This window comes from Pan troglodytes, chromosome 15 (assembly GCF_028858775.2).
Source record: "Pan troglodytes isolate AG18354 chromosome 15, NHGRI_mPanTro3-v2.0_pri, whole genome shotgun sequence".
Taxonomy (NCBI): Eukaryota; Metazoa; Chordata; class Mammalia; order Primates; family Hominidae; genus Pan; species Pan troglodytes.
In genome coordinates this window covers 76,189,718-76,215,589 of record NC_072413.2, presented here as the reverse complement: position 1 = coordinate 76,215,589, position 25,872 = coordinate 76,189,718, and the positions used below count along the sequence as shown (strand labels likewise).

The following is a 25,872-nucleotide window of genomic DNA, read 5'->3' as shown; positions in this document are numbered from 1 at the left end:
GGCCCTTCCAGAGGGAGCTCAGAAACCCAGATAAGGAGACGTTCTGCTTCCAAGAAACACAGAGATTAGGCTGGGCTTGGTGGCTCATGCTTGTAATCCCAGTACTTTGGGAGGCCAAGGTGGGCGGAGGTCATGAGGTCAGGAGATCAAGACCATCCTGGCCAACAAGGTGAAACCCTGTCTCTACTAAAAATACAAAAATTAGCTGGGCATGGTGGTACGTGCCTGTAATCTCAGCTACTCAGGAGGCTGAGGTGGAAGAATCACTTGAACCAGGGAGTCAGAGGTTGCAGTGAGGTGAGATCACGCCACTGCACTCCAGCCTGGCGACAGAGTGAGACTCCATCTCAAAAAAAAAAAAAAAAGAAAGAAAGAAAGAAACACAGATTAAGTAAGAGGAGAGAGAGTCCCTAAAAAGCATTTCGATTTCACATTCACATATTAATAATATGTTTGTGAATTATAATTAGAATTATTATTAATCACTATTTTTATCTTATAATTTCTGTTGTACTCTAAAGACAGTTTAAAAACAGTAAAAACAAAAAAAGGAGGTGTTTCTCAGATTGTTTCAGAGATAACAGAGAAAAAGCAGAGAATTTGAAAAGTGGAAGAGTCTTAGGACTTCAAGTAAGGTCCATTCCTTTCATTGTACAGGTTCATTTCATTGACTTATATTCATTTCACATTATCTATGTCCCAGGGATGGTGCTAGGCACTGGGGTGATGGCAGATGAACAAGACAGACACAGGTCTTGCACTCTTGGAACTTAGAGTCTAGCCAGAGAGATGGGCCACAAATAATCAGACAAGCAATTAATTAATTATCATTGTGATCAGTGCTGTAGAGTTGTCCAGGACACTTTTAGGCACAGAAGAGGAAACACAGATCCAAGAGAGAGGAATTAACACGTACACTCAGCTGGACAATTTTGGAGCTGAAATCAGAATTGAGGTCATCTGCATCCCAGGTCATTGCTTTTCCCACTGTGCCTCTGCTGGGGTACTGGTACCCTGGACTGGGAGTCTGGGAGAAGAATCCAACATTAAGAGTATGGTGAGAGCAAGCACTGGATTTAGAGGTGGTTTCAGTTCTAAAAGTCACTAGTTCATTGAATGACCTTGAACTCTTTGTGCCAGTATTTCTTCTATATTACATAGAAGAATATATTTTAGGGGGCTGATACTCAAATGAGATAATGTATATAAAAATGCTTTAAAAATATAAAATGCCATACAAATGTGTTTTATTGCTAACTCTTAATATATCATCTGTCTCGTCACTTCATCAGTGTCCTCTCCCCTCTCCACAACTCTAGCAGGCACCAGGATGCCACCTACCACCACTGGTTTTGGGTAACTTAACAAAAACCTATTAAGTCTAACCTACTTCTACCTCCCCTAGTTCATTCCTCTCTACACACTTTTAAACAGGTGCACCTTGAAAAAAAATTTTAAAGCAAATATACAGGATTCTCTACTCCTGCCCCTGACCTACAACTTCCCAATAAAGAAAAGACTCAGTGCCAACCTATCACCAAAAGCTTGTGTTTATAAATGCAATAAAATATTTTTAGTATTCAGAAAAAGAGTACGGCAGTGGCAACTGGGAAAGAAAAGCAAGTAGCCAAATTTCTGCAGCTTTTGTAGAGAAACAACAGTGTGAACTTGGAGATTTATCTCTAAGCCCAGACACTCACTCATGCATTTTAGCAGTGGGAAATGGTTTTAACTATCACACAGTGGGGTCTTAAACACTAGAGCCTTCAACCATCAAGACAACAAAGACGAGAGAGGGAAGCCCCCGCAACAGGAATTAGAAAGGGCAGAGATGGGTGGTATAGACCCACTACACTGGCTGAGCTCTAATCTATCTGCTGTACTTTGCTTTGGAATTAATCAAACAAATCCCCTGATAAATCTAAGGCCGTTATTAGACAACACTAATATCCCCCTTAGAGTAATCCAGACAAATACATTCAGAGAGAGGGGAGACCCAAGTGGCTGCAAAACAGACCACTTTCATGCTCACACATATCCACACAAGAACATGTGCACGGGCACTGCTCCCCACCCCCTCACCCCCAGATGTCTGCTCCCAATAGCACCATCAGTTTCTGCCCTGCTGGCTTCAGGAAAGGGGAATGAACCGAAGGATAGAAGAACAGGGCCCAGATTCCCTCCCCTCCCCAACTCTGCCACTGACCTAATTTTCCACAAGAGAGGATTTTTCCTTTTTGGTCCTGCTTATTTGTAAATCATGCCACCCCACTGCACACACAGCTTAAGGCGGACCTAGCTAGGAAGCATGGAGAAGTCAAGAGGCTTGGAACTGTGGCCCCAGCTGCCATTTCTTGGGGAGGCTGGGTCAATGGAAATTCTGTTAGCTCAGCAGAGGGGTTGGGAAGCAGAAGCTAGAAGGAGGAAGGCACAAGGTCAAGCTCATCCCAATTTTACATCCTTACTCTGCCCCTCACTGAACAAGAGGGGCTGTAGATTCTATAGTGACCCAACAGATATCTGCTGCCCACTTTATGTATGACCTCAGGTAAGTTTCTTAATCCTTCTGAGTGGCTGGTCTCTATAAACAACACAGGCTATTTTGGTCCTGACGTTTTGACTTCATGAATATGTTTTGGACACATTCCTGAGAAACTATTAGGAAAGGGACTGACGTTAGTTGTAGGAAAAAGATTTGGTTTTTCAAACTGCAAAAACTGACCCGGAAAAAAATTAGACCTGTCAGGAAAACACACACACACACACACACACACACACACACACACACACACACACATACACACACAATAGAACTGACAGCAGCTAAAAATGCGCATGGTGAAATTTGTTATTAACTAAAAAATTGAAGGAAGGATCAAACATTCTTGACAAAATTTAGACCTGCAAATCTGATGTGAGAAAATTGGATGTGGTAGAAATAATGGCCACAAAAGAACATTCACAACAGTAGAAGCCGTGTCGGTAAAATTTGATAGGCACACGAAAAATAACTGATTGATGAATCAAATCTTCACTATAGAATACATATGGAGCAGAATTGATCTTGTTAAAAATAATTCAGTAAGATAAAAGTGAATTGAAAAAATAAGGAATGGTTTAACTGTGCTGAAGAAAAAATGAATCGAGGAATTATATGACCCCCGTACTGTTTGCTTCTGAAAAATACTCCATTGATAAAAATGCTGCAGTCTTTGTCTAATTCTGATTATGCCAACATAGAGGTAAAGGGCCTCAGGGCCAAAACTGTACAATCAAAGTATCTTGATTAATGCTGAATAAAAATAAATTATACGGTCTCAGAGCTACTATTTGCAATGTTTTCTGATAAATGATCAGAATAAAAAGTGGATAAAATCATACAAATACTTTACTCCTAAAGGAAACTAAGCTAACATCTGCAACAGTCATCTTCAGATTAACAGAGTTTATTTACCTCTAATATATTTAAAGCAATTTTGGAAACTAACATTGGCTAACTGTATTTCTCTACTACCAAGAAAGAACAAAAACTAAAAACTGACACTTTATATCATCATATTCTCTTAAAAAGAAAAGGTCTTTTCACATCCCCAAAATAAAAGGGCATATCCCAGAAACTAAAAAAAAGTGACTTCACCAAAAATGTACTACATTGTTTATTTTTATTGTTTTCATGCAGGATGGAAAAACTTCACTCTAGCGCCTTGTGTATCTTTGTACTACTGGGTGGAGGGTAGATTGGGAAGTCTCTGAGCTTCCGTCTCCTCATCTGTAAAATGGGAATAAAAGGTGAAGCTATTCACAGTGCCCGAAACGTAGTAAGAGGTCAATAGATGCTAGCCTAAAACCAAGGAAGAATGGCCCATCAAGAATCAGGCTGACTCCCCAGCCTCAGATTTTCCACTACTCCTCTAAGTTGAGAACCTTTTAGATGTTCTGGAACATAAACGTCCCTGGCAACAACAGCTGAAGAGCATAGATCTATCAAGACAACAACCCCTTTCTCTTCATGTACCGAGAAAACAAACTGTGGCAGGTGGGAGGACCTGGGAGGGCAGGACTGAGACATTAAGGAGGAGGAGAAGCTATTTGGGAATTTTCAGGCTGATCTATGGCACTATGGGTGGGAGCCACACGGTGCAGCTATTCGAGCAATAAGTTTCTCAAGGCTGGTGGCAAATTACATTATTGCTTTCTAGTCCCAGCAGCCCTTCATTTTTACCCTTCTCCCACAACAGAGCTTCCTTTACATAGACATTCTACCCCCGAATCCTTACCTCCAAGATTCTGCATTCTGGAAGGAGAGGGCCATGTGTGTGTCCACTTACCAGCCAAGGTGAGCTGCCCTCATCCTATCACACTGATGGTTTCTCTCTTTCTTTCCCCAACCCCAGTCAGTCCTCCACCCATCCATCTATCCATCCATCCATCACTACCCATCAACCATACTCCAAGCAAATACATAAAAGTGAAAGACATAGTTCTGGCCAAGGATATTAAACTAACCAATCTTGTTCTTCAGCCAAGCAAATGACAATGAACACATACAGCCCCGCTGCCTGGCTTTCTCCCCTGCTCCTTCTCATCTTTGGATGTCACCTCCTCAGAAACACCTCCCTGACTACCCTGGTTTTCATTAGATTTCCCCTCACTCTGTTCTTTCCATCTACAGCACTCATCACAAGTAATTACACACTTATTGGTTTATGTTTTCCATAAAAAAAATCCACTCATTTGTAAGTTCATTGCAGACAGGCACCATAACTGTTTTGATCACCCCTGACTGTGCTTGGCAATTGATGTTCTTTTGAATCAATCAATTCTCCTTAGCCAAAATCTTTTTTCAGAGTGATGTAGGAGAATGAGTACTAGGCTGGGAGTTAGGATATTTGGGTTCTAGTCCCAGTCCCAAGCCACTTGCTACCTGAGTGGCCCATTGTAAGTCACCTTGCCTCCCTAAGTCAGTTTCATAAAAGGAGATTGGATTGTGATGCTTAAGAGGGGGAAGGGGTAAAGCAATAAAATGCATGAGTTGGGGGAATATATAAATTGAAATAATATTCACTTTACAATGTAATTGAAATAATATTCACTTTACAATTTAATACAAGTAAAAGATTTTCACTAAATCTTGACAAAAAGCCTTTGGATAGTGGTGGACAACAGACTAACAAAAACAGTAACAAAGATTACCTGGAGGTCATAGATTTTAAAAGATGGAGAGAATATGGGATTCCAGCCCAAGCATTGTTCTAGATCCATCTCAATGATGGCCAATGAGATGGAATAAGACAACGGAATAAAAAGCAGTCCAGGGCACCTTGTATGTTTCTCTTTGCAGAACATGTGTCTGAATCAGGATCAGAGCAGAGCAAAATCAGTTACGTGCAGGAGAGGGAGAAGGTCAAAAGACAGGTCAATGAATACTGGCAGTGTCTTTGCATGCTAGAGACCCCCCAGCTGGGCCAGCCGAGGACAAGGTTCAGTCACTGATATCCACAGGAGCCCCCATTCAATGCCAGATTGAACAGGGGGTGACAGAGAGAGATGAGTAAAGAGCTCAAATTCCACATCCACTGCCTGGGCTCTTTCCTTAGACAGATGCTTTCTCTCTTCAGCTACAGTTTCCTCAACTGTAAAGCCAGGACAACCACTACCTCCTTCCTGGGTGGAAGCGATTGGGAGAATGAAAGAAGTCACACATGAACATACTTAGGCCAGTCCCCAGCACATAGTAAGTGCTTCATGAGAATTAGTTAACTGTTATTATTATTAAATTTACCCAATCAAAAGAAGAAGGTAATAAATCATAAGACTTGTGTATTAGTCTACTCTTAAGCTGCTGATAAAGACATAACCGAGAATGGGCAATTTACAAAAGAAAGAAGTTTATTGGACTTACAGTTCCACATGGCTGGGGAGGCTTCATAATCATGGTGGAAGGTGAAAGGCACATCTCACATGGCAGCAGACAAGAGAAGAGATCGTTTGCAGGGAAACTCCCGTTTTTAAAACCATCAGATCTTGGGGGACTTATTCACTATCATGACAATAGCATGGGAAAGACCTGCCCCCATGATTCAATTATCTCCCACCAGGTCCCTTCCACAACATGTGGGAATTATGGGAGCTACAATGAGATTTGGCTGGGGACACAGAGCCAAACCATTTCAACTTGGATGAAATTAAAATGCATCATCAAGGCCTACTCAGGAGCATGATTAGAGCTGGGCACTAAACTTAGAAGGGTAAGTCCTAAGTCTGCTGGCTTCATTTGTGGTCCTCAGCCAACAGACCCAGGCTAGGAGAGCCAGTCCAAGAACAGTGAGTCCAGTAAAAGCCCTGGACCTCCTGTGTGTGACTTCTTGGAGTACCTTAATCACACTTCACAGGGTCTTTTCTCTGCCATATGTGAAGAGAGACCAATAAACCCATAGAGACCACTGTTACACATATGTCTCCTTTAATGCATACACCACTCTGTAATTGCTTGGTTAATTAAGCTGCAGGATGTGCCTGTCTTGCTCACCAGTCTTACCGCCAGTGCTTCTCCTGACACACAGTGAACCTCAAACAGTGTGCATTGTTGCTGGATGAGGTGGACATAGCTTTCTGATAACATTCCCGAGTTTCAGCGAGAGAATTTGTGTAAAGCATGCATGTCCACATAGGCTCCATTTCTTGGTTCCCATCGCATACCAGCTGGGCCCCTAACACCTCAGTCTCTTCTGCTTAGAAAAATGAAGGCGTTCCCCCTCCTCCCTAGGCTCCCCGTTCTGACTTACGCTAGATAAGCAACTTCAGATTGCTGAACAGCAACACACAACACAGCTGGGTGATAATTCCTGTGTCCTGAAAAATTCCTGGAAAACTGATGCACAGCAAGCATTCAGAGCACAGACACAGCCCCCACCCCCAGTCCTAGAGAGTTGAAGGCAGAAGGAAGGGCAGCAAGCAGGCAACCAGAGCTGAGCCTCAATTTCCTTAAATTATTTTGCTGTCTTTCCAAGCATCCCACCTCTGGGCAGAGATAAAGAAACCACAAGTGAATTAATTACCAGCACTTATATTGCTAGCTGAGCCAGGGCTTCCAGCATCTCTTGTGTGGGCATCTCACTCTTTCAGCCCACAGAGACCAGAGGTAGGAGAATTTCTTCCCTCGATCCCTAGAGGTATATGGCTTTGAGGGGAGCTTTAGCACTGGCACCCCCAAGAGTTCTACGCCAGACCCTCAGAAAAACTTAGCCAAAGCATTTCATGTTTAATCATGTTTAACTCACGTGGTCTCAAAAAAGTGCAAGGTTCAAATTAGAATACCAGTTTGCTGATCTTGGGTAAGTCACTTCATTTCTCTGCGTTTGTTTCTTTCAGATCTTTGAGTTCTTGCTCTTATGGGACCTGATGTTCTAAGAGCCAGAAACTCTGTCATGTGCAAAAACATTCAAAACCCTCAGGTTCGTCATCACCGCATATGAGACTTAAGTTTCTACTTGTAGGATTGTTTCTTTTTTTTTTTTTTTTTTTTTTTTTTTTGAGATGGAGTCTCGCACTGTCGCCCAGGCTGGAGTGCAGTAGCACGATCTTGGCTCACTGCAACCTCCACCTCCCAGGTTCAAGTGATTCTCCTGCCTCAGCCTCCCAAGTAGCTGGGATTACAGGCACCCGCCACCACGCCCAGCTAATTTTTTGTATTTTTAGTAGAAACGGTGTTTCACTATGTTGGCCAGGCTGGTCTCAAACTCCTGACCTTGTGATTTGCCCACCTCAGCCTCCCAAAGTGCTGGGATTACAGGTGTGAGCCACCGCACCCGGCCAGGAATGTTCTTAAATGAACAGACCTCACTACATTGAAGGTAGAAGAAAAACCAACATGAATAGTTTTTGAAACTAAACAATGCAATTCTTCATCATTTTATTGTTTTCAACTGCAAGCCCCAATTTCAAGCAGGTTAAGAAGGTACACTCTTTCATTTATTCACCAGTGAAGAATTTTAAAGAATTTTCTTTCACTCCTAGTTTCCTTCTACATGTCTGGGTATCTGCTGTAGTCTATCTTATGGATTCCTTTCCCCCACGATCCTAAATATTACAGTTCCCAAAGTTTCTGCATTTAGGCTCCTTTTCCTCTAAACCACATTCCTTCCCTGGGCAGCCTCATCCATGTCCAAGTCTTTCCCACCACGACAACAACCACCCTGAAACTTGTGGCAGCCCCCATCCTCCCCCCGCCAATGCCAACCATTGCCCCCACCTGCCCCTGTACATCTCCCGACAAGGGTCCTATAGGATCTGCAAGGAAGGCAGGATAATGGCCAAATCAAAATCTATTTTTACTCCTCTCTCATCTTCACCCCAAACCTGCTCCTCACAATGGCTTTCCTGTTCTACATTCCTACAACCAGAAGGGCATATTATTGAAGCTCTGTCTTTCTCTTTTCAATTACAATAATGGCTAACATTCACTAAGGGTTTACTATGTGCCAAGCACTGTCCTGAGCACTCTACGTGCACTATCTCATTTAAACCTCATAACAGTCCTAAATGGTACACACTATTATAATCCCCATTTCACAGATGGCAAAATGGAAACACAGAGAAGTGAGATTATTTGCCCAAATTTGCAGTTTAGTATGTGACAGGCAATCTGATTCCAAAACTAAAATTAATACCTAATTATTAAGTTCCTCTCCTTGATATCTCTGCAATCAGCCCTTCTTCCATCACTACCCACCCCTTAATACAGACTCCTCTCTCACCAAAACCGTACAATAGCTTCTATCTAGCTTCCCTCCTTAAGCCTTCCTATCATCAATCCATTGTACAAACTGGCCCTAGAGTCATCTTTCTAAAATTCAAATCTGACTGTGTCACAATTCAACTGAAAAACTTCCAATGGTTCCCGGTTGTGGAAAAAATAATGTCCAAAATCCCTACAAAGCAGTTAAGACATTCCCTCCCTAACTCATCCTCTCGTTACTATCCCATTGGCCTCAATTCTTTGGTCCAACCACATTGACTACCGCAAACAGCTGGAAACAGCAAGCTGCTCTCTCACAGAGCTGCCCTGATGTCCTTTCCTCCCAGTCTCCCAATTAATGCTTCCATGTCCTGCCCAAGAATTTGCTCTGCAAAGTTGCCTCCAATCCCTAACTCTCACTTCAAGTGCACAGGCACGCACCCACACCCAGGTATGGTAACATGCTCCCTTTTAAGCTGCTTTACAAACATTCTACCTGCTATTAGAGCAACTCTGATATGTGCTATATACTTCTTTGCCTGACAAGCTTCCCAACTAGACCATAAGCCCCTTAAGGGCAGGGATCACACTGGTACATTACAGATATCCATGTAGTGAATGTCAGGTGAATAAACTTATTCCAATAAAGAGATGGCCTGTTCCAACAAGTAGATGATTATACTTCAAGGATTGCTTTGCAAAAGCTTGGAGATAGTTCAGAGACTTTGCTCTCTTACACAAAACGAAGTTGCCCCAACAAATGTTCATACCATGGTTTTCATACCAAAAATGATAGCATTAGTAATCCTGAACAGAGTGAGGCCTCTGAAGAAGGAACTGTAACTGGAGTATCTCCCCATGAAGCCCTCAGAGCCACCTGGCAGGTCAATCAAGACCACCACAGGCAGAACTGAAGGCAGAAGTAAGGAGCCCAACACATACACCACTGGCAGCAGGAATGCCTTAGGTATCACCTGATCCTGAAAGCTGCAAGCCCTGGGGATAAGGGATTGCTACAGGTAGTCAGGAGTAACTATAACTAATTAAAGAGAGATAAAGGTAGATTTGAGTGTTGATCAGTGGCCTCCCACCCTCTCTGAACAAATTCCCCATGAGAAAGAAAAATTTACTACGCTCTCATAACAGATGTATATTTACTTATTTAAAAACTTGCATATGAGTTATCAATGCATTGTTAACTTACGTGTGTTGCATGGATGCAGGTTCCTAGGAATATGAGCTCAATGTCATCTGTTGAACAAATTAATCAATGAAGTCAGGTCCTGCATCCCCAAAGAATGGTCTTGGCCTGTGCCCTATTTGGAGGCCACTGATCTAGAGAATAATCTTTCTCACCCCCTAAAAGGGGGTGCATGATGTGCATAATCAAACATGAGGGTGGGCCTGGCTACCAAGACCCCAAAACCACAGAGTCCTTGGATTGAAGGCATGCACATGCTGGCACATGCTCCTGATAGCTTCACGAAAGCACCTGCTGTGCCCCTTTTGGGAACAGAGCTTGCCAAAGTTGTGCGTTCTGTGGTCCAACACCTCCAACCATCAGAGAATTCTTCCTCTGTGGCTCGGATTCCTTCGGCTTTCCTGCCAGTGTATCATCATCCTCCTTTGCATGGCAGCACTTCCAATATCTGAGGATAATTATCCTGTCTCTAGTGAGCTCCATCTTCCCCAGGGAATCCACATGAGCGAGTGGGGCCTCTCCATCTCCAGTGACAACAACGTGCCTGCCTCAAACAGCCATTCCACTGCATTGACATGGTCCCAGGCTGGCTACTGCCTATAATTGTTATAGGAAATCATTGGTTTGTAAACAAACCAAAAAAAAAAAAGTATTTCTAGTTCATCCTCAACTAGATCAAACCAAGCGGAATGTGTATGTGCTTGACACAGATTCAACAAAAACTGTCCCACAATAAAACTGACGCTTTTCCCATTAAAAGAAAGAAGGTGTTTCCAACAGTGGCCAGTGTGGTCCGATTGGACCTGACTTCATTGATTAATTTATTCAACAGATATACTTGAGCTCATATTCCTGGGAACCTGCATCCATCCACCACACATTAGGGAGCACATGCACACACACATATGAATACAGACACATATGTGCACATATAAAACCTGCATATACACACAATGTGATTAAGGCAACAAACATTTATTGAGTACCTGCTTTTTGTCAGAGACATGACATTTAGCAAACAAGCCTGTAAGTGCATTAACTAAGGGAAACAGAGTCCTCCACCCTTGGTTTCACGTCTTACAGTTCCTAAAGAGAATACCTCCTCACATACTCCTGCCACAGGAATCAGGAAACCCAGTTGAGCAATCGCAACTTGCATTAAGGATAGAAAAGCCAAAGGGAGCCAAGAGACACATTAAAATGTAGCCACTGGTTATATATTCTACACGAGGAAAAAATAGCCCCAATCTGTGTTAACACAAGGCTGAAAACTCAACATCAGGAAGAGCAAATAGCAAAGTTTCCACAGCAACTAAAACCCAACCATCCTCTGCCCACGTGGCAATGACCACATGATGGTGTGAGGTGGTCACGCCCACTTCCCAGCACATGCGTGTGGTCCGAGGCCTGGCTGCACAATGAAACCACAGATGAGTTGGTGACTCTCATTCCATTTCAGTGCTTGGACTCAAAATGATGTCTGTGGGCTTTGCTCTTAAAAGTAAACTATTTTAAACCACAAAATGATGAGACGGGTTCCTTTTTTTTTTTTTTTTTCTGCTGCTGTGTCAGGTAAATGACTGTCAATGGGGAGATGGCTGACGGCCAAGACTAGCCTCATCCCCTTTAGGGTGCAGGAGCAAATTTGCTTGGCAGGTTTCCAGTCTATGCCAATGTGAGAGCAAGATCTTCCAGCCCTGCCTAAGCCCTTTCCCTGGGAGACTTCTGCCCAACAGTGCCAAAAACATGAGATACCCAGAGCAACCTGGCAGAGTAAGAAGCATTTTCGCACAGGGAATGTGCTTCCAAGGCCTGTCTCCAGGAGCAGCTACTCAATACTGCTTCATGTCATGTCCTTATCTTTTAAAAAAAAGAAAAAAAAGAAAAGAAAAGAAAAAAAATACTGCTAGGCCTTTTAGCGAAATCTTTATTTCTGTTGGTGTGTCTGACTCTGGCTACCACGATGGGCTTGTTAGGCAAGTCTAATCCAATCCCCTTTTCATCTTCTCCAATGTATTCCAGAACTTCCAATCTTTTTTTTTTTTTTTTTGGAGATGGAGTCTCACTCTGTCACCCAGGCTGGAGTGCAGTGGCGTGATCTCGGCTCACTGCAACCTCCACCTCTGGGTTCAAATGATTCTCCTGCCTCAGCCTCCCAAGTAGCTGGGATTACAGGTGCCTGCCACCACACTCAGCTAATTTTTGTATTTTTAGTAGAGATGGGGTTTCACCATGTTGGCCAGGATGGTTTCGATGTCCTGACCTCGTGATCTGCCTGCCTCGGCCTCCCAAAGTGCTGGGATTACAGGCATGAGCCACCGCCCCCAGCCCCCATGTTTTTGTCACAGAGAAATTCAGGATTTCCAGGAAGCTCCTTGGAAATTCAGAGACGCTAAAAACCTAGTTGGGTATGGGGGAAGATGGGACATCACAGGTTGATAAAATGAGGCACTGACAAAAGAGCCAGAGATAGGGCTAACCATGAATCTTTCACAGTGCAAGCTCCCCAGAAGCAAAATGACTGAAGTATGAGTCACCTGCTTACATCAAATCTCTTCCCACATCAAGCCCTCCCACACTGTTTAAGATTAATCATAAGCAGTTAATTCTAAATAACTCAGTGGTATGTGTACTGCTAGCACCATATTAGAGAATCCCTTAAGAATTTTACCTTGGCACAAGGGTTAATTCCTGCAAAGCATCATTCAGAACTGTTAGAATCAACCCACCCATCTTCTTCACCCACATGGCCCATTGCAAAGGTCAGAATACTTTAAATAGAATGAGGACCAATGAGAAAGTGGCTGGGGCTGATATAAAGAAGAGCTCCCTGATACTCAGTATTGACCAGAGATACATTAGGCTGCCTTGAAAAGCACCAAGCTCCCATTATTGCAGATGGCTAGCAGGTTTTCTCTGGGCGGCGGGGGGGGGGGGGGGGGGCGGGGCATGGGGAGGCTCATTTTATATAGTGCAGAGGAGGATGAGAAATGAGTACTTAGATCCAATGACTTTTGAAGTCCCCTTTAAACTTATTATCCCATGATTGTTTTTTTCTTTTTTTTCTGAGATGGGTCTCACTCTGTTGCCCAGGCTAGAGTACAGTGGTGTGATTTCAGCTCACTGCAGCCTTTATCTCCTGGGTTCAAGCGATGCTCCCACCTCAGCTTCCCAAGTAGCTGGCACCACAGGCATGCACCACTTTGCCTGGCTAATTTTTTAAATTATTTGTACAGATGATGTCTCGCTATGTTGCCCAGGCAGGCCTCAAACTCCTGGGCTCAAGCAATCCTCCATCATCAGCCTCCCAAAGTACTGGGATTGCAGGCGTGAGCCACAGCACCCAGACTCCCATGATACTTTATAATGTACCTTGGTTCCCAGTACATTACCTAGGGCAAAGTCACAGCTAGAAAGTAATACATTATAATAAATGTCTTAGCATCCTCTAACAGGGCCACATGATCCACACTTCATCTTTCACAGACTTCTCCTGCAACACCAGAATCTCCCCAAATTTCAGTGTGTTTCCTTAAAACTAAGCCGTGAGTCAAAGCACATCATGTGATTGTACAACACCTCTGCCTAAACTCCAGCCTTGTCTTTTCTGGCCCAGACAGAGCAAACATACTGTGGGAGGATTTGTCTTTCAAGGATTCCACAGGTCAGAGCTCAGTGCCCTCCAAGCCCACTCTTTCCCATTCTCTTAACTCTCAAGGCTAACCATGCAAGATACAGGGCCCCGTCTGGAAAGAAAAGAAGCCTGAGAGAATGAGGAGGAAGGAAGAAACTGAGTGTGTGGTAAACTCCCAGCCTGTCCAGCCCTTTCCCCATGATGTGGATCACAAAGAAGTGATCTCAGCTTTGCTTTCCAGCGTATCCCTCCTCGCAAGTGGGTACTCCTTTCTATTTGAAAGCAACCTATTAAGTAAATAAGCTGTACACACTCTCACTGTACTTTTTCTATTCTCCAAGAGCTGCAGGCAACACATTTCCAATCATACCTGGAGGAGAGATTGCAGAATTGCCTGAAATGTACTGCTTGCTACAGTGGAGACACCAGTCCTACATTACCAGCAATCAACCACAGGACTGTTGGGACTCCGTCTTCTAAGGACTTCACACGGGCAAACAGAACAACTTCAAGAGAACCAAGCTAGCAGATCAGAGGCAAAAGTGTCAGGAGAGGATCGGATGAATAGCATCTCATTGAGAAACTTAAAGGAAAACTCCCCAGAGTCATTTTCTTAGCTACAAAGACACCGTACTTAAATAAGGCTCTCAGTAAAACCAAAAGGATCCTATATGCATTTCACAGCCAGAAAACTTGAGCCAGGAGCTTTACATTGCCTACAGTTCTTGTCCCTCCCTCTCTTTCATCTTTACCTTCTTTATGCCCTTGCATACCTTTGGATGGTGCACTGTTTTTCCCCCAAAGAGCCAAAGAGTTCACAATTTCTAGGACTAGCTGCAAAGTAAGTTTTGTCACTTTGCAAAACTGGTAGTGCAACTGGGTAGTTTCTCTGGATGACTATGAAGTCAGCTTGCTTTTAAAAGCTACTGGTACCAGTTCCAGGATTTAAAAAAAAAAAAAAGAAAAAAACTTTGGAAAATACATTATTTAGGAACATTGTGGCCACAGTCAAGGTTTGAGAGCGGATATAGACGATGACACATTTAAAGGGAGTCCCGTATTGTTTCTAAATAGATCACTCAAAGACATCAATTTCTGGAGAACAACAGCAATAATGACAACCCACTGGCAATGTCAGTTCCCAAATAGACCAGGGAGACAGGCCTGCAGAGCCAGACTTTGTCCTCCTCTGCCAGCCACAGCCTGATACCTGCAACACAGTTCCCAGCAAACCCCCCACTCCCCCTTACCTTGTGAGCCACAGCAAACTAAACCTCCCAACTTCAGCAGGGAAAAAACCCTCAGGAGGATGACTAGAGTGATCCCTCTGTCTAAATACCACCTTGTTCCTCTAAATCTACTGCAAATATTTCCAAACATTTCCTCCCTTTTCCCAGTGGATATCCTAGACATCTCCTCTTCCCACCACACCTTCCCAAATGACATTCCTATATTCCCTGCACCCTCCTGTACTCCCTAGCTCTGATTCGTCCACCTATGGTGGTTATGAAGTAGAAAATGTGTCTGTGATGAATGGTCACTGGTTAGAAGAAAAAAAGGAAATCACACATACACCCAGAGCAACATTGCTGTCACTGGACAGCAATAAGTTGTGTTAACAGAGGCGGATCCACAGAGGTGGGACCTGTTGCTTATGATATTTGGGAGTCCTTAAGAAAAAGAAATTGCAAATACAAAATTAGGTGTGGAGACTTAGAAGGGACCCGTGCAACTGAGAATGTACGAAAGGCTTAGTTTCATGGTAAATCCACCTCTGTAATCATCTCCCCCTCTCACACACACAAAGGAATAGACAAGAAGAAACAGAGAAAGGTTGTTTTTTTTTACGTGCAGAGAGAAGCTGAAGGCAGAAAAGTTAGGAGGAGTTTGACAGAGGAATCCAGGAGCTCCAACTCTCACCACCAACCCTGAGTGAGGTAATGGGCATTGCCTGGTACCTGGGAAACCAAAGGTAAGTTTGAAGAGGTCGTCCTGTCCAGCGAAGCTCCGGTGTGGTGCACCTGTGCTCCAACTACCTCCGGAGCCTTGGGTCCAATCCCAGTCACTTCACTAAAACCAGAGTTTTGAGGCTGGGAATTGAATACTATACTCATATTCATTCATTTTCATTTTCTTTCCTATTCTCCCTCTCTCTCTCTCTCTCTCTCTGGCTAGAAGGAACAAAGCCCCCGGGACAGGCCAAGCTGATAACCTCCTGCACCAGGAACTTGACATTTTGCTTATCATCCGCATCCAGGGAGGCAATGCTCCATCTCACGACAGAGACACAGGCCATTTGTGTTTATTGAGGGAGCCCAGAAGCAGAGGTAAAATGCCACATTGAGGGCCTGGGCTCTCAGGTCCTAGAGATGGCTGCCCAAAGGCAGCACCCACACTTGCCCTCATACCCTTGTACCCATGACACGTTCAGGGTCTGGGTCTCCTCATCTATTCAGTGGGATGCTAAGGCCTGCCCTACCTGCCTCACTGGGTGGCTGCTGAGGCCAGAACACCACACGTTTGCCGGCAGAGCCCTGAATCCCATCCCGCAGTCATAACCATTGTCAGCAGCCCCATGCTCTTGGGCAGGAGCAAATGGAATGAAATTGGATTCTGTACACTTCCAAAATTCCCCTCCTTTTATCTCTACCACCTTTCAGACTGGGATAAGGGAAACTGGTGGAGGTAGGGGTCGCTCAAAAGGAAGCATCAAATCTCCTGTGAAACCAAATTGATGTGCAGTTTGTTCTTACACAGGCCAGGAAACCAATAGCCCAGAGTCAGAACTTGCTCTTTCCTGGAGTCTAGGCAGATAACTTCATGTTTTATCTCATTAAATCCTTTCAACAACTCCATGATGTATGATTTTTTATGATTCCTATTTCACTGAGAGTCAAGATAGCATGGTGGTTGACAGTGTAGGCTCTGAAGCCAGACTGTCTAGACACAAATTGCAGCTCTACCTCTTAATACCTGCACAATCTTGGGCAAGTTATTTAACCTCTTGCCCCAAGCTTCCTTATCCAAAAAAATGAGAATCATAATCGCATGTCAAGAGTGGTTGCGAGGGTTTCAAGAGCCAGTGCATGAAAAGCACCTAAGACACTGTGAGCCTGGAGCCAGTGCTCTGTGATTATTAGCTATCATTGTTACTAAAGAAGATACTGAAGCTTCAAAAACCTTCTCCAGAGCCATACAACATGTAAGTAGACAAGCCCAAATTTAAGTCCGGATCATTTTCCCTCCAGCAGCCATACTCTTATCCACTATGCCAAACGGGGGGTTCAAGTTCCCAATTTCTCGGTTCCTCGGTTTCCTCATCCGTAAAATGGAGCCAATGGTATTAACTTCGTAGGAGTTTTGTGAGAAATAGATGAGCCAATGAATATAAAAAGCACCTAGAATGTCAGGCACAGGGTGGTATTTAATAAGAGCAATGGTAATAATATCATTATTATTTTGTGTAAGGAAGGGCACTCGACCTTTGGAGCCCTGCCCTAAAGCCTCCCTTACTCCAGCTCTGCCTCTGGGGCCTCACTGTGATGGACTCATACTGTGGAGCCAGTGACTGCAAGTAAAGGGGGTGATGTTAGTCCCATCCCCCAAGTGCAGCCTGCAACACACACCCCACCTCATCTGCCCTGTGAAGGAGAAAGAGGACCCAGCTGAAGGACAGCTGCCCCAGAAACTAGAAACCATCTTTCTGGAGCAGCCTGCAAATGGAGATAGGGGTCTTGAAAATAATTAGCCCCCGGCATTGGTCCTGTGGTATCTCATTACCAAATGCAAATGCAAGTTCATGTGCTACTCTGAAGCTCCTGGCAAAATGTCTGCCTGACCCTCAGCCTTGCTGAATTTGGACCAAAGCATTATCCACTGCCCACCCTCTTTGCAGCCTGCAGCTGGTGTGCGGTTTCTGCAAAAGGAGAAGGCTGCTTTCACCTCATTGAAGGGGGAACATGGAAGAAGGGTCTTATTTCATTAAAGGGGGCAGAGATGTTAGGGGAGGGGGGAGATTTTAAAAAATTGCTTTTCCCTCAGCAGTTAAAAGAGGGATAATTGAAGCAAGTGGCAGGCGGCTGCTCTGCCATTTAGCATACAGTATACCCAGGAAATCTCACTTGGTAATCAGGAGGAAAGGAGGAAAAAGGAGCAATCAGACCCCTATTCAGGCTCCGTTTAGTGACAGCCCCTGCTGGCTGGGCTGGTGGAGAGTCAGGCTGGTCCCATGGAAAACCTGAATGCTGGGTGGGGAATCAAGTCTCAGAAGCAGCAGTCCCTCCTTTGTGTACATTTTAAGGCCTTGCTTCTGTTCTCTCCTTCCCAAACCAGGGAAGACTTAGAAAGGAGTAATCCTTTACTCTCTGATTATGCACCACTTCCCTGCAGGACACCACCCCTTCTCAAAGCCATTCAGAGCTGACACAGATTGGGAACAATGCCATGTTATAATTCAAGCAGCATGTGCACTGTGGAGAGGGAGAGGAAACGACCGGGTTCTTACACAAGTGCCCAAAACAGGAGGATCCAACTGAGGCAACCACTGGTCCCTTCACTACAGTATCTGATGTCTCTGGACCTCAGTAAATGCTCAGGGATAAGCAGCCTCCTCTTGGTATATACCATTCCATCCTAGTCTTGGCTTTGAGAGATGGGGCAAGAGTCATAAATTCTCAATAAAAAAAAAAGAAATTGAAATTCACTTTCAGGAAGGCATGCGAAGGCCACACAGTGGTGTTGAGCCATCAGTCAAACTGACCTGAGTAGGATCTGAGCTTCAGACAACCTGAGGTGGCGGGTCGGGGGGGGGGGGGCGGTGGCTAGTCACTACTGAGGACCACACAACGGTGTGCTTATAATAAGGCTGTGGTCCCTATCACCAACACCCACCACGACACTTCACTAGAGGATTCCAACACTTGAAAACATAACAGCTAAGTATCGAGACAAACCGCTTCTGGTCTGGGCACCCACTCAAGTCCGCAGGAGAAGACAGAAGACAAGTAATCAACTTTTTCTTTGTCAGTAGACTAGAACCTTTTCCCTCTACTGAATCAACGTAAAATGTGATGGCATGAGTGATATGTGACATAGGTAGATTTGGAGTAGAGATCCACCCATGAAAGCTTCTCCATTGTTCCCTGGCTCCACCCAACCTGCCACAGGCTGACTTCATGCTAAATGAACTCTTCAGAGACACTGGTCCTGAAATTTATACACCTTAGCACCAAATCAATTCTTCACAACCATAAGGTTGTTCAGTAATTCAATACAGGCACATTCATAACCAAGAATGTTTTAAAAATAAACAAGTTTAAACTCATTTCAAGGTGCTGACAAACTCTCAATGAGCCGTGAGGGGACCGCTCTCTGGAGGGAGTGAGGATACCTCTTCATTAGCCACTGAGCTTCAAGGCTGCCCATAACAGGACGGGCTGAGCTAAACAAAAAAGGCAGATGAAAATGCCACACCATAGCTCCACTATATTCCAAACAAGATATACATAATTTTAAAATCACCACCGAAAAGGCAAGACTAAATGTCAACATGAACAAGTCTAGTTGACCACCAAAGCATTCTATTTATAGACATAACACCCAGATGTACAAATCTAGGGCCTCTTCTCTGTCCCTCATTCTCCACAATGTTCAATGTGACTATGTTTTGGAATAAAGTTTTCCCAAGTGAGCTGTGTGGAATTCAGTCCGCGGCCAGAGCTAATAGTCTCACCAAATGAAAGAGAAGATACTGTGTCTATTACCTCATACCCATAGGTCCAAACTCTCCCAAAGCAACTACCTCCTGTGTCTTCTGGGTCTTACCTAGGGAATATACCCAACGGGGAATCAAAATAGCGCAAAGCACATAAAAGAGATGGGCCTGCACATTCTTCCTGGGGTGCAGCATGATGACGTTTTGGAGCCAACAAGGCATGGAGAGCCAGACAAGCCAAGCAAACAGCAACACCGCAGGGGGGCTGGAGCTAATGGACCACAGAAGACGCCTCCAACAAGCTGACCACATCCATCTGAAGCTGCAGAGGCCCTCGCAGCTCTCCCTGCTCTTTGAACTGCTAAAGCAAGAAGTACAAAACGGACCTTCCATGCCAGGTGCAAGCCCTCACACCATCAAATAGCAGGGCCTAGACTGCAAATTGAGACAAGAGGTACTTGGTGCACATTCTGCCCGCTGGGAATAAGCCCCCTGGTCTCAGTACTGTGACATGGACAATTTAGCAGAGGTTGGGTGGGGAGAATGGATGCATTTCTCTCTACCCACCTCACCACATTATCTTTGGAAAAATGGGCAGACATTATCTTGTTTTGTGTAGATCTATTTGACACTTAGCAGCTGCTGTGATTTCCTTTCCCTTCACATTTTACAGGTGACTTTTTCCGCTTACTTTCTAAAAATTAACTATGCGTGGAGGCAACGGTCATTTTCTAATAGTCTGTGATGCATTTTTGTGATTGATTAGACATGATGACAATTACCAGGATCAACAGGCTCCAAGTAATCAACAGTAGATTCTGTTACCTCCCGCAACATCCTCTCTCACCTCAACCTTTGCACTGCTCTGTTCCAAGCCAGCCAAGTGTTACTGTTACGGCAGTTTATTTACTCTATTTATGTATGGGGAGAATAAGTGAGTCAGGATGTGTGTTTGCCTTCTACAGATAGGGGTATCAATCCGTAGCCAGGAGACGATCTGAACCTTGTAGGAAAAAAAAACAATTATTAAAATATACATATTGCATTTAGCTATTAAAAAACCAATGGCACACAATCTGCTCTGAAGAAATTCCACTGGGAGCTGGAACACACACAAAATATAAAAAGAAAAAGAAGAGAAAAGCAAATTGTATACATATACAGTATAGAGATTTTTTTTCCTGCGGAAAAGTGCTGATCCAAACCTGCCCCAAGGAAATGAGTTCTTTTTAAACACAAAAATGCAATCAGGGATAATCAGCAAGCTAACAACACACTTGCAAACACCCTGGTCCCTAGAAAGGAAGAATGCCAGCTTTCAATACAAGTTTTGAGAACAGAACAGATCCTTTGGGCGAATGAGAAAACAAGTGATCATGTCAGCGTCTTCAGGCAGAACTTTCTCCAAAGCCAAGAAGCTCTGGAACAGCAGTCAGCTCCAGAAGGCACCTGCTTGTGAGAAGCACTTCAATAACCACATTCCCAAAATGGTTTGTAGACTGGGGTTGCCTCTTCCCCACCCCTTCTCCCAGTGGGTTCAGTGGAGGAAAAACAGAAGCCAAATAAGGACAATATATATGCCTGGCATCTCCAGCTCTGACAGCCCACCCACAGGAAGGGAGAAAGATGTGATGCCCAACCCATTAGAAGAAAGGAGTGGAGACCCAGGCAGCTCCTGCAATAGCCCATGCATGACAAGACCTCTGATATTTTCCAGTCTCCAGCAGATACCACCTGGGAAATAAATTTTGTTTTAATTTTTTTAAATATTCTTAAATAGCCACTGATAGCTAAGGTTCACATCAAGCACAACCTGCTTTAGGGGTTGGGATGTTCTGGAAACACTTAAGGAACACCTGCAGTCTTTAATTACACATCCCAATAGCAGGGCCTTATCTGAATGAAGAGATCTTGGGAATCGGTGGCAAGGCACTCACCTGGCCACACCCACCTGGCACCACCCACCTGGCACCAGCCATCTGGCCTCCCTTGATCTTGTACTAGTTAGTCCTTAACCTTGATTGTGCACAGGAATTATGTGGAGAGCTTTAAAAATATACAAATGCTTGGATCCCATGCCAAGAGATTCTGATTTAATTAGCCTGGGGTGTGGTCTGGAGTTTAAATTCCCCCAAGACAATCTTAACATGCAGCTGAATTGAGAACCACTGTTCTGCCCTATACCTTACACCACCTCCACGAAGAGACCAGTAGGGGATGGCAACATAAAACCCGTCTAAGAGAAACCAGGGCTTAACCCTAAAAGGATAGAAGGAAATGTGACTTCCTTGCCTCCTGTCACCCTAACCTCTCAACATACATACCTGTATGGTTGGTTCTCAGCTTCTCACGTCAGCAGTTCCTGCTACCCAAATCTAAGCCGTGAGTAAGTCCAGGAATTTGGATTTTAAGTATTTGTCAAGTTAAAGTTTGAGGCACCTCTCTTAGATCTAATCCCAAACAGTCAGATTTGGTGAGCAAGGGAGGGCAACCTAAGCCTCTGTGCCTCCCTGCTTCTCCCTGGGAAGTCACGGTTGAACCTGGGAGGTTCTCCAGGCTATGCTGTATACTCTCAGCTCCCTTGGAGGCTTGGCTGAACAAGACTGCAGTCAATCTCTGTGCCTCTTTGCAATGTTCTCAGTACATGGAGAGGATGGGAAAGGGAACCACATCTAAAGAGGTACCTCATGTGAGAAATCCTCATTGCCAAAAACAAAAAGGTAAGAAGGGCCTGGCCCAGATGCCTCATCCACCTTCTAGACACCTCCCAGAGGGTTGGGAGGTGGGGTGGGCCCCAATAGAAGAACTGGGTTCATTTTTCTTTACACAGGCATTCTTTATGTGAGGGATGATTAAGAGGAAGTGATGGGGAGTTTCCCAGCTATCCCTAAGGGTCCAAACCTCAAGGGCTCAGGAGAGACACAGGTAGAAATTTGCCAATTTCTTTTCTTTTTTTTTTCTTTTCTTTTTTGAGACAGTCTCACTCTGTCACCCAGGCTGGAGTGCAGTGGTGCATTCTCAGCTCACTGCAACCTCCACCTCCCAGGTTAGAGCGATTATCCTGCCTCAGCCTTGCGAGTAGCTGTGACTACAGGCGTGCGCCACCATGCCCAGCTAATTTTTGTATTTTTAGTAGAGACAGGGTTTCATCATGTTGGCCAGGCTGGTCTCCAACTCCTGACCTCAAGTGATCTGCCCGCTTCGGCCTCCCAAAGTGCTAGGATTACAGGTGTGAGCCACCTTGCCTAGCCGAAATTTGCCAATTTCTATCTGATTTCTTGCCCTGGGTTGACTGTGATAAACGGTGCTGCAGTGAGAGGGGCCAAGCTGGGGCAGACCCTGCAGCCTACTCCATCTAACCCTCTGAGTAGGGTACAGAGCCCAGGGTTCAGGGGCCAGGATTCTACTCCTGCTGAGATCTGACAGATTCTCCATTAAGAGTAGGCAAAGGATTTCCACTGCCTCCTTAGGGCAAGGGGCCCAGCGATCTAACATGCAGCTAAAGATATGCATCCATATAGAACTGGTTTGTATCAGGAGCCCCAGCCTTAGCCATCCCGTGGGTGGGTCTCTAGCAAGAGAGGGAGAGGGTCTTACCTTCTGAGCAGAGCTTGCCACCATAGCCAGTGGTAGAACAGTCACAGGTGGGGTGGCCGTCCAGGAGAAAGCAGATCCCACCATTTTCACAGGGACGCTCACCACAGGGTCCCTCGGCATCCATCTGGACACCCCGGCTCCCCAGAAGCCGAGGCTCCGAGTTTCCATACTTGAGATCCAGAATTAACCCCTTGAAGCCGGGCATGGCCTGAACTCCATCGAGGGTCAGGGCAGAAGGTCGTATGTCAGTAGGGACTCCACCAAGGAACAAGTCACTGACCACATCCATGTAGGGCCGCTGGGGCTGCAGCTCCCCAGACTGGCCCTCGCCATCAAGCATCAGCACCGTGCGCAGGCGGTCACGGCTCACCATGAGGAAGTGCCAGCTGCTGTCATTCACCTGCTTGTTGGACAGCACGGCAGTCTCGGCACAGTCCATGCTGAAGCGGAGCTGAACGCGGCCATCCACCAGGGAGAGGCATAGGAAGTCGCAGACGCCGCCATCATCCAGGTAGAGGAGCAGCCCCGTAGAGACGTTGGTCTTGAACTGGAAACTCAGGTCACTGCGTGTGCTGGCATCCCAGCGGAGGTAGCGGGCCCACTGGTTGGGGAGGCCCATGAACTCAAGGCCCAGGCAGAGCCCCAGCAGGGACCCCAGCAGGATGCTGACCTTCAGGGTGAAGAAAACCGAGTGGAGTGTGGAGCTCATTGTCGCTGCCGGGACAGAGCCCGGAGGAGCAGACAGGCCAGGGAACAGCCCGGAGAGGATCTCTCCCTTTGGCAATAGAAGTGGGAGAGAAAGACAAGACAGAGATCGGGGGACAGAAAGCACACAGGAGGAAGGCAGCACACACACAGATCCTGAGATGGTGGAGACGGAGGAAAGTGTACAAGAGAGTCCCAGAGGGGCACACAAGCAAGAAATTGAATAAACAGGCAGTAGAAAAAGACAGGACCAGCAGAAGAGGAGGAAAATCAGGTGGGGAAGTGAGGGACTGGAGTAAAGAGGAAAGCGTCTTTCTCCAAGAAAAGATCTCAGCTATCCATGTGGATCCGGAGGCCTTGACTCAAGGAGGAGAAGGTGCAGGAGAGTAGGAAGAAGCCTTCAGCGATGCACTCCTCCCAACGGACCCCCAAATGCCCCAGCCAGGGAGGCCAGGGACAGGGAGGGCCGGGGTGCTGTGATGGAGGAGGAGCGAGTGGTGAGGTGAGCCAGGTGACAGGTAGAAACAGGCCAAGGACCACTCCTAAAGTTCTACCTCCTAGCAGCGGCAGGCTGTGGGGAGGGGGGCAGCTAGAAGCCCAATGCTCAGACAGAGCAGGGCCCTGGGCAGAGCGCAAGCAGACTCAGGCTTCATGGTGCGGCCAGAAGCAGTGCTGCCCATAACTTGCCTCCCAGGACTCCAGAGAAAAGACCTGTGGGAAGAAGGGGAGGGAGAAGGAGAGGAAGATTAGGGCCATATATCAGGAAAACATTGCATCCTATTTCACAAGTATTGATGGAATGCTGACTTCGAGCCAAGCTATTCTAGTGATTTTTACAGTGCTTAGTGCTTCAAACAGGAGGGAGGCCATGGGTTCTTCCAGAGCCACTACAAGACGACCAGGTCCTAATGATGCACTCAGGTTTTCCATATGTAAAAATAATAAAAATCCCCAAAGCCATATCAGCACATTATTAGAATATTCACATCACAAGGTCACATTGTCAAAGTGTATTTTTAAGATAAGTGCTAACATTTTATATATTCAAATACCCACACCTAATTTTTACTTATTTACCTATTAAAAGCTTGCAAATGACATTAACTTTTTTCTAGATTTTTCCTTTTCAATTTGACAACTCACTGTAGGAAGCCTAAGGCAAATTGCTACCCCTAAATTTGTGAAAGAAATGTTTATAAAAATCAGTGAAAATAAACTGGAAGGTGAGTAATGAGTAAAATAATCCTCCTCTCTAAGAGAGGAGGATTATTTTATTCCTTCTAAAAAAAAAAAGGCTGAGTTTGAATCCTAGCTCCTGTATGTGGCACTTTGAGAAAATTTCTTAACCTATTTGAGCTTCTATTTCCTCATTTGTAAAGTAGAGAAAATAATAGCCTCTTCCTAAGATTGAAGAGAGGAATCAATGAAATCAGGTATAGGAAGATCCTAGCATAAGCCTTTTTTTTTTTTTTTTCGAGACAGAGTCTTGCTCTTTTGCCCAGGCTAGAATGCAGTGGCATGAGCTTGGCTCACTGCAACCTCCACCTCTTGGGTTCAAGCAATTCTCCTGCCTCAGCCTCCCAAGTAGCTGGGATTACAGGCATGTACCACCATGCACAGCTAATTTTTGTATTTTTAGTAGAGATGGAGTTTCATCATGTTGCCAAGGCTGGTCTCAAACTTCTGATCTCCCCACCTAGGCCTCCCAAAGTGCTGGGATTACAGGCATGAGCCACAGCTGCTGGCCACATGAGGCTTTATACATAGTAGGTGACAACAAATCCTAGGTTTCTTCCTTTATCTCTGAAGTGGGAAGGGACAGGAGGAGAGGTTATGTCTGTGTATGTGTGGATGTATGTATGGCTATAGAGTGAGCAATGTGTAAAAACAAAAGTACTAAAAAAGATTATGAAAACTGCAGAATGGATGACAACTGAATAGTTAAGAAATTCCTAGAGTGACACTGGATAGTTCCAAATGACCTAGAGTATATTACATGTATTTTATGATGATGTAGAAACAGTTAGAAATGCACCAGCACGCAGTCTGGTTTCTGAGGGCAGACTCTGGCCCCCCTGAGTTCTCTGTTCAGATCAAACAGTGAGTGTGATTTCTAGGAGCTGTGCAAGTTGCTGCTTATTACCTGGCACATTTGATAATTCACCATGGGCTCCATCAGAACATTACTATCCCCTATTTTAATGATAACCACATCAGCAAAGCTAGTTATTACCCCTTCTTTGAAGAGGAAGCTGCTGTTCCTTAACCAGGAACAAACACCTATT

At 45.0% G+C, this 25,872-nt stretch overlaps 1 protein-coding gene across 38 annotated transcripts in view; it reads right to left on the bottom strand.

Annotated features, from left to right (window-relative positions):
* The window catches only part of NRXN3 (neurexin 3), a 1,722,001-nt gene that overhangs the window by 1,626,080 nt on the left and 70,049 nt on the right, over window positions 1–25,872 (bottom strand). For all 38 annotated transcript variants that reach the window (XR_010151246.1, XR_010151247.1, XR_010151248.1 and 35 more), the window contains exon 2: window positions 22,883–24,298. Coding sequence is in view for 35 of the 38 variants with exons in the window: in XM_063793837.1 (XP_063649907.1) it covers window positions 22,883–23,591 (709 nt within the window). In the remaining 3 variants the exon portion in view is untranslated. The remainder of the gene's footprint in view (window positions 1–22,882; window positions 24,299–25,872) is intronic.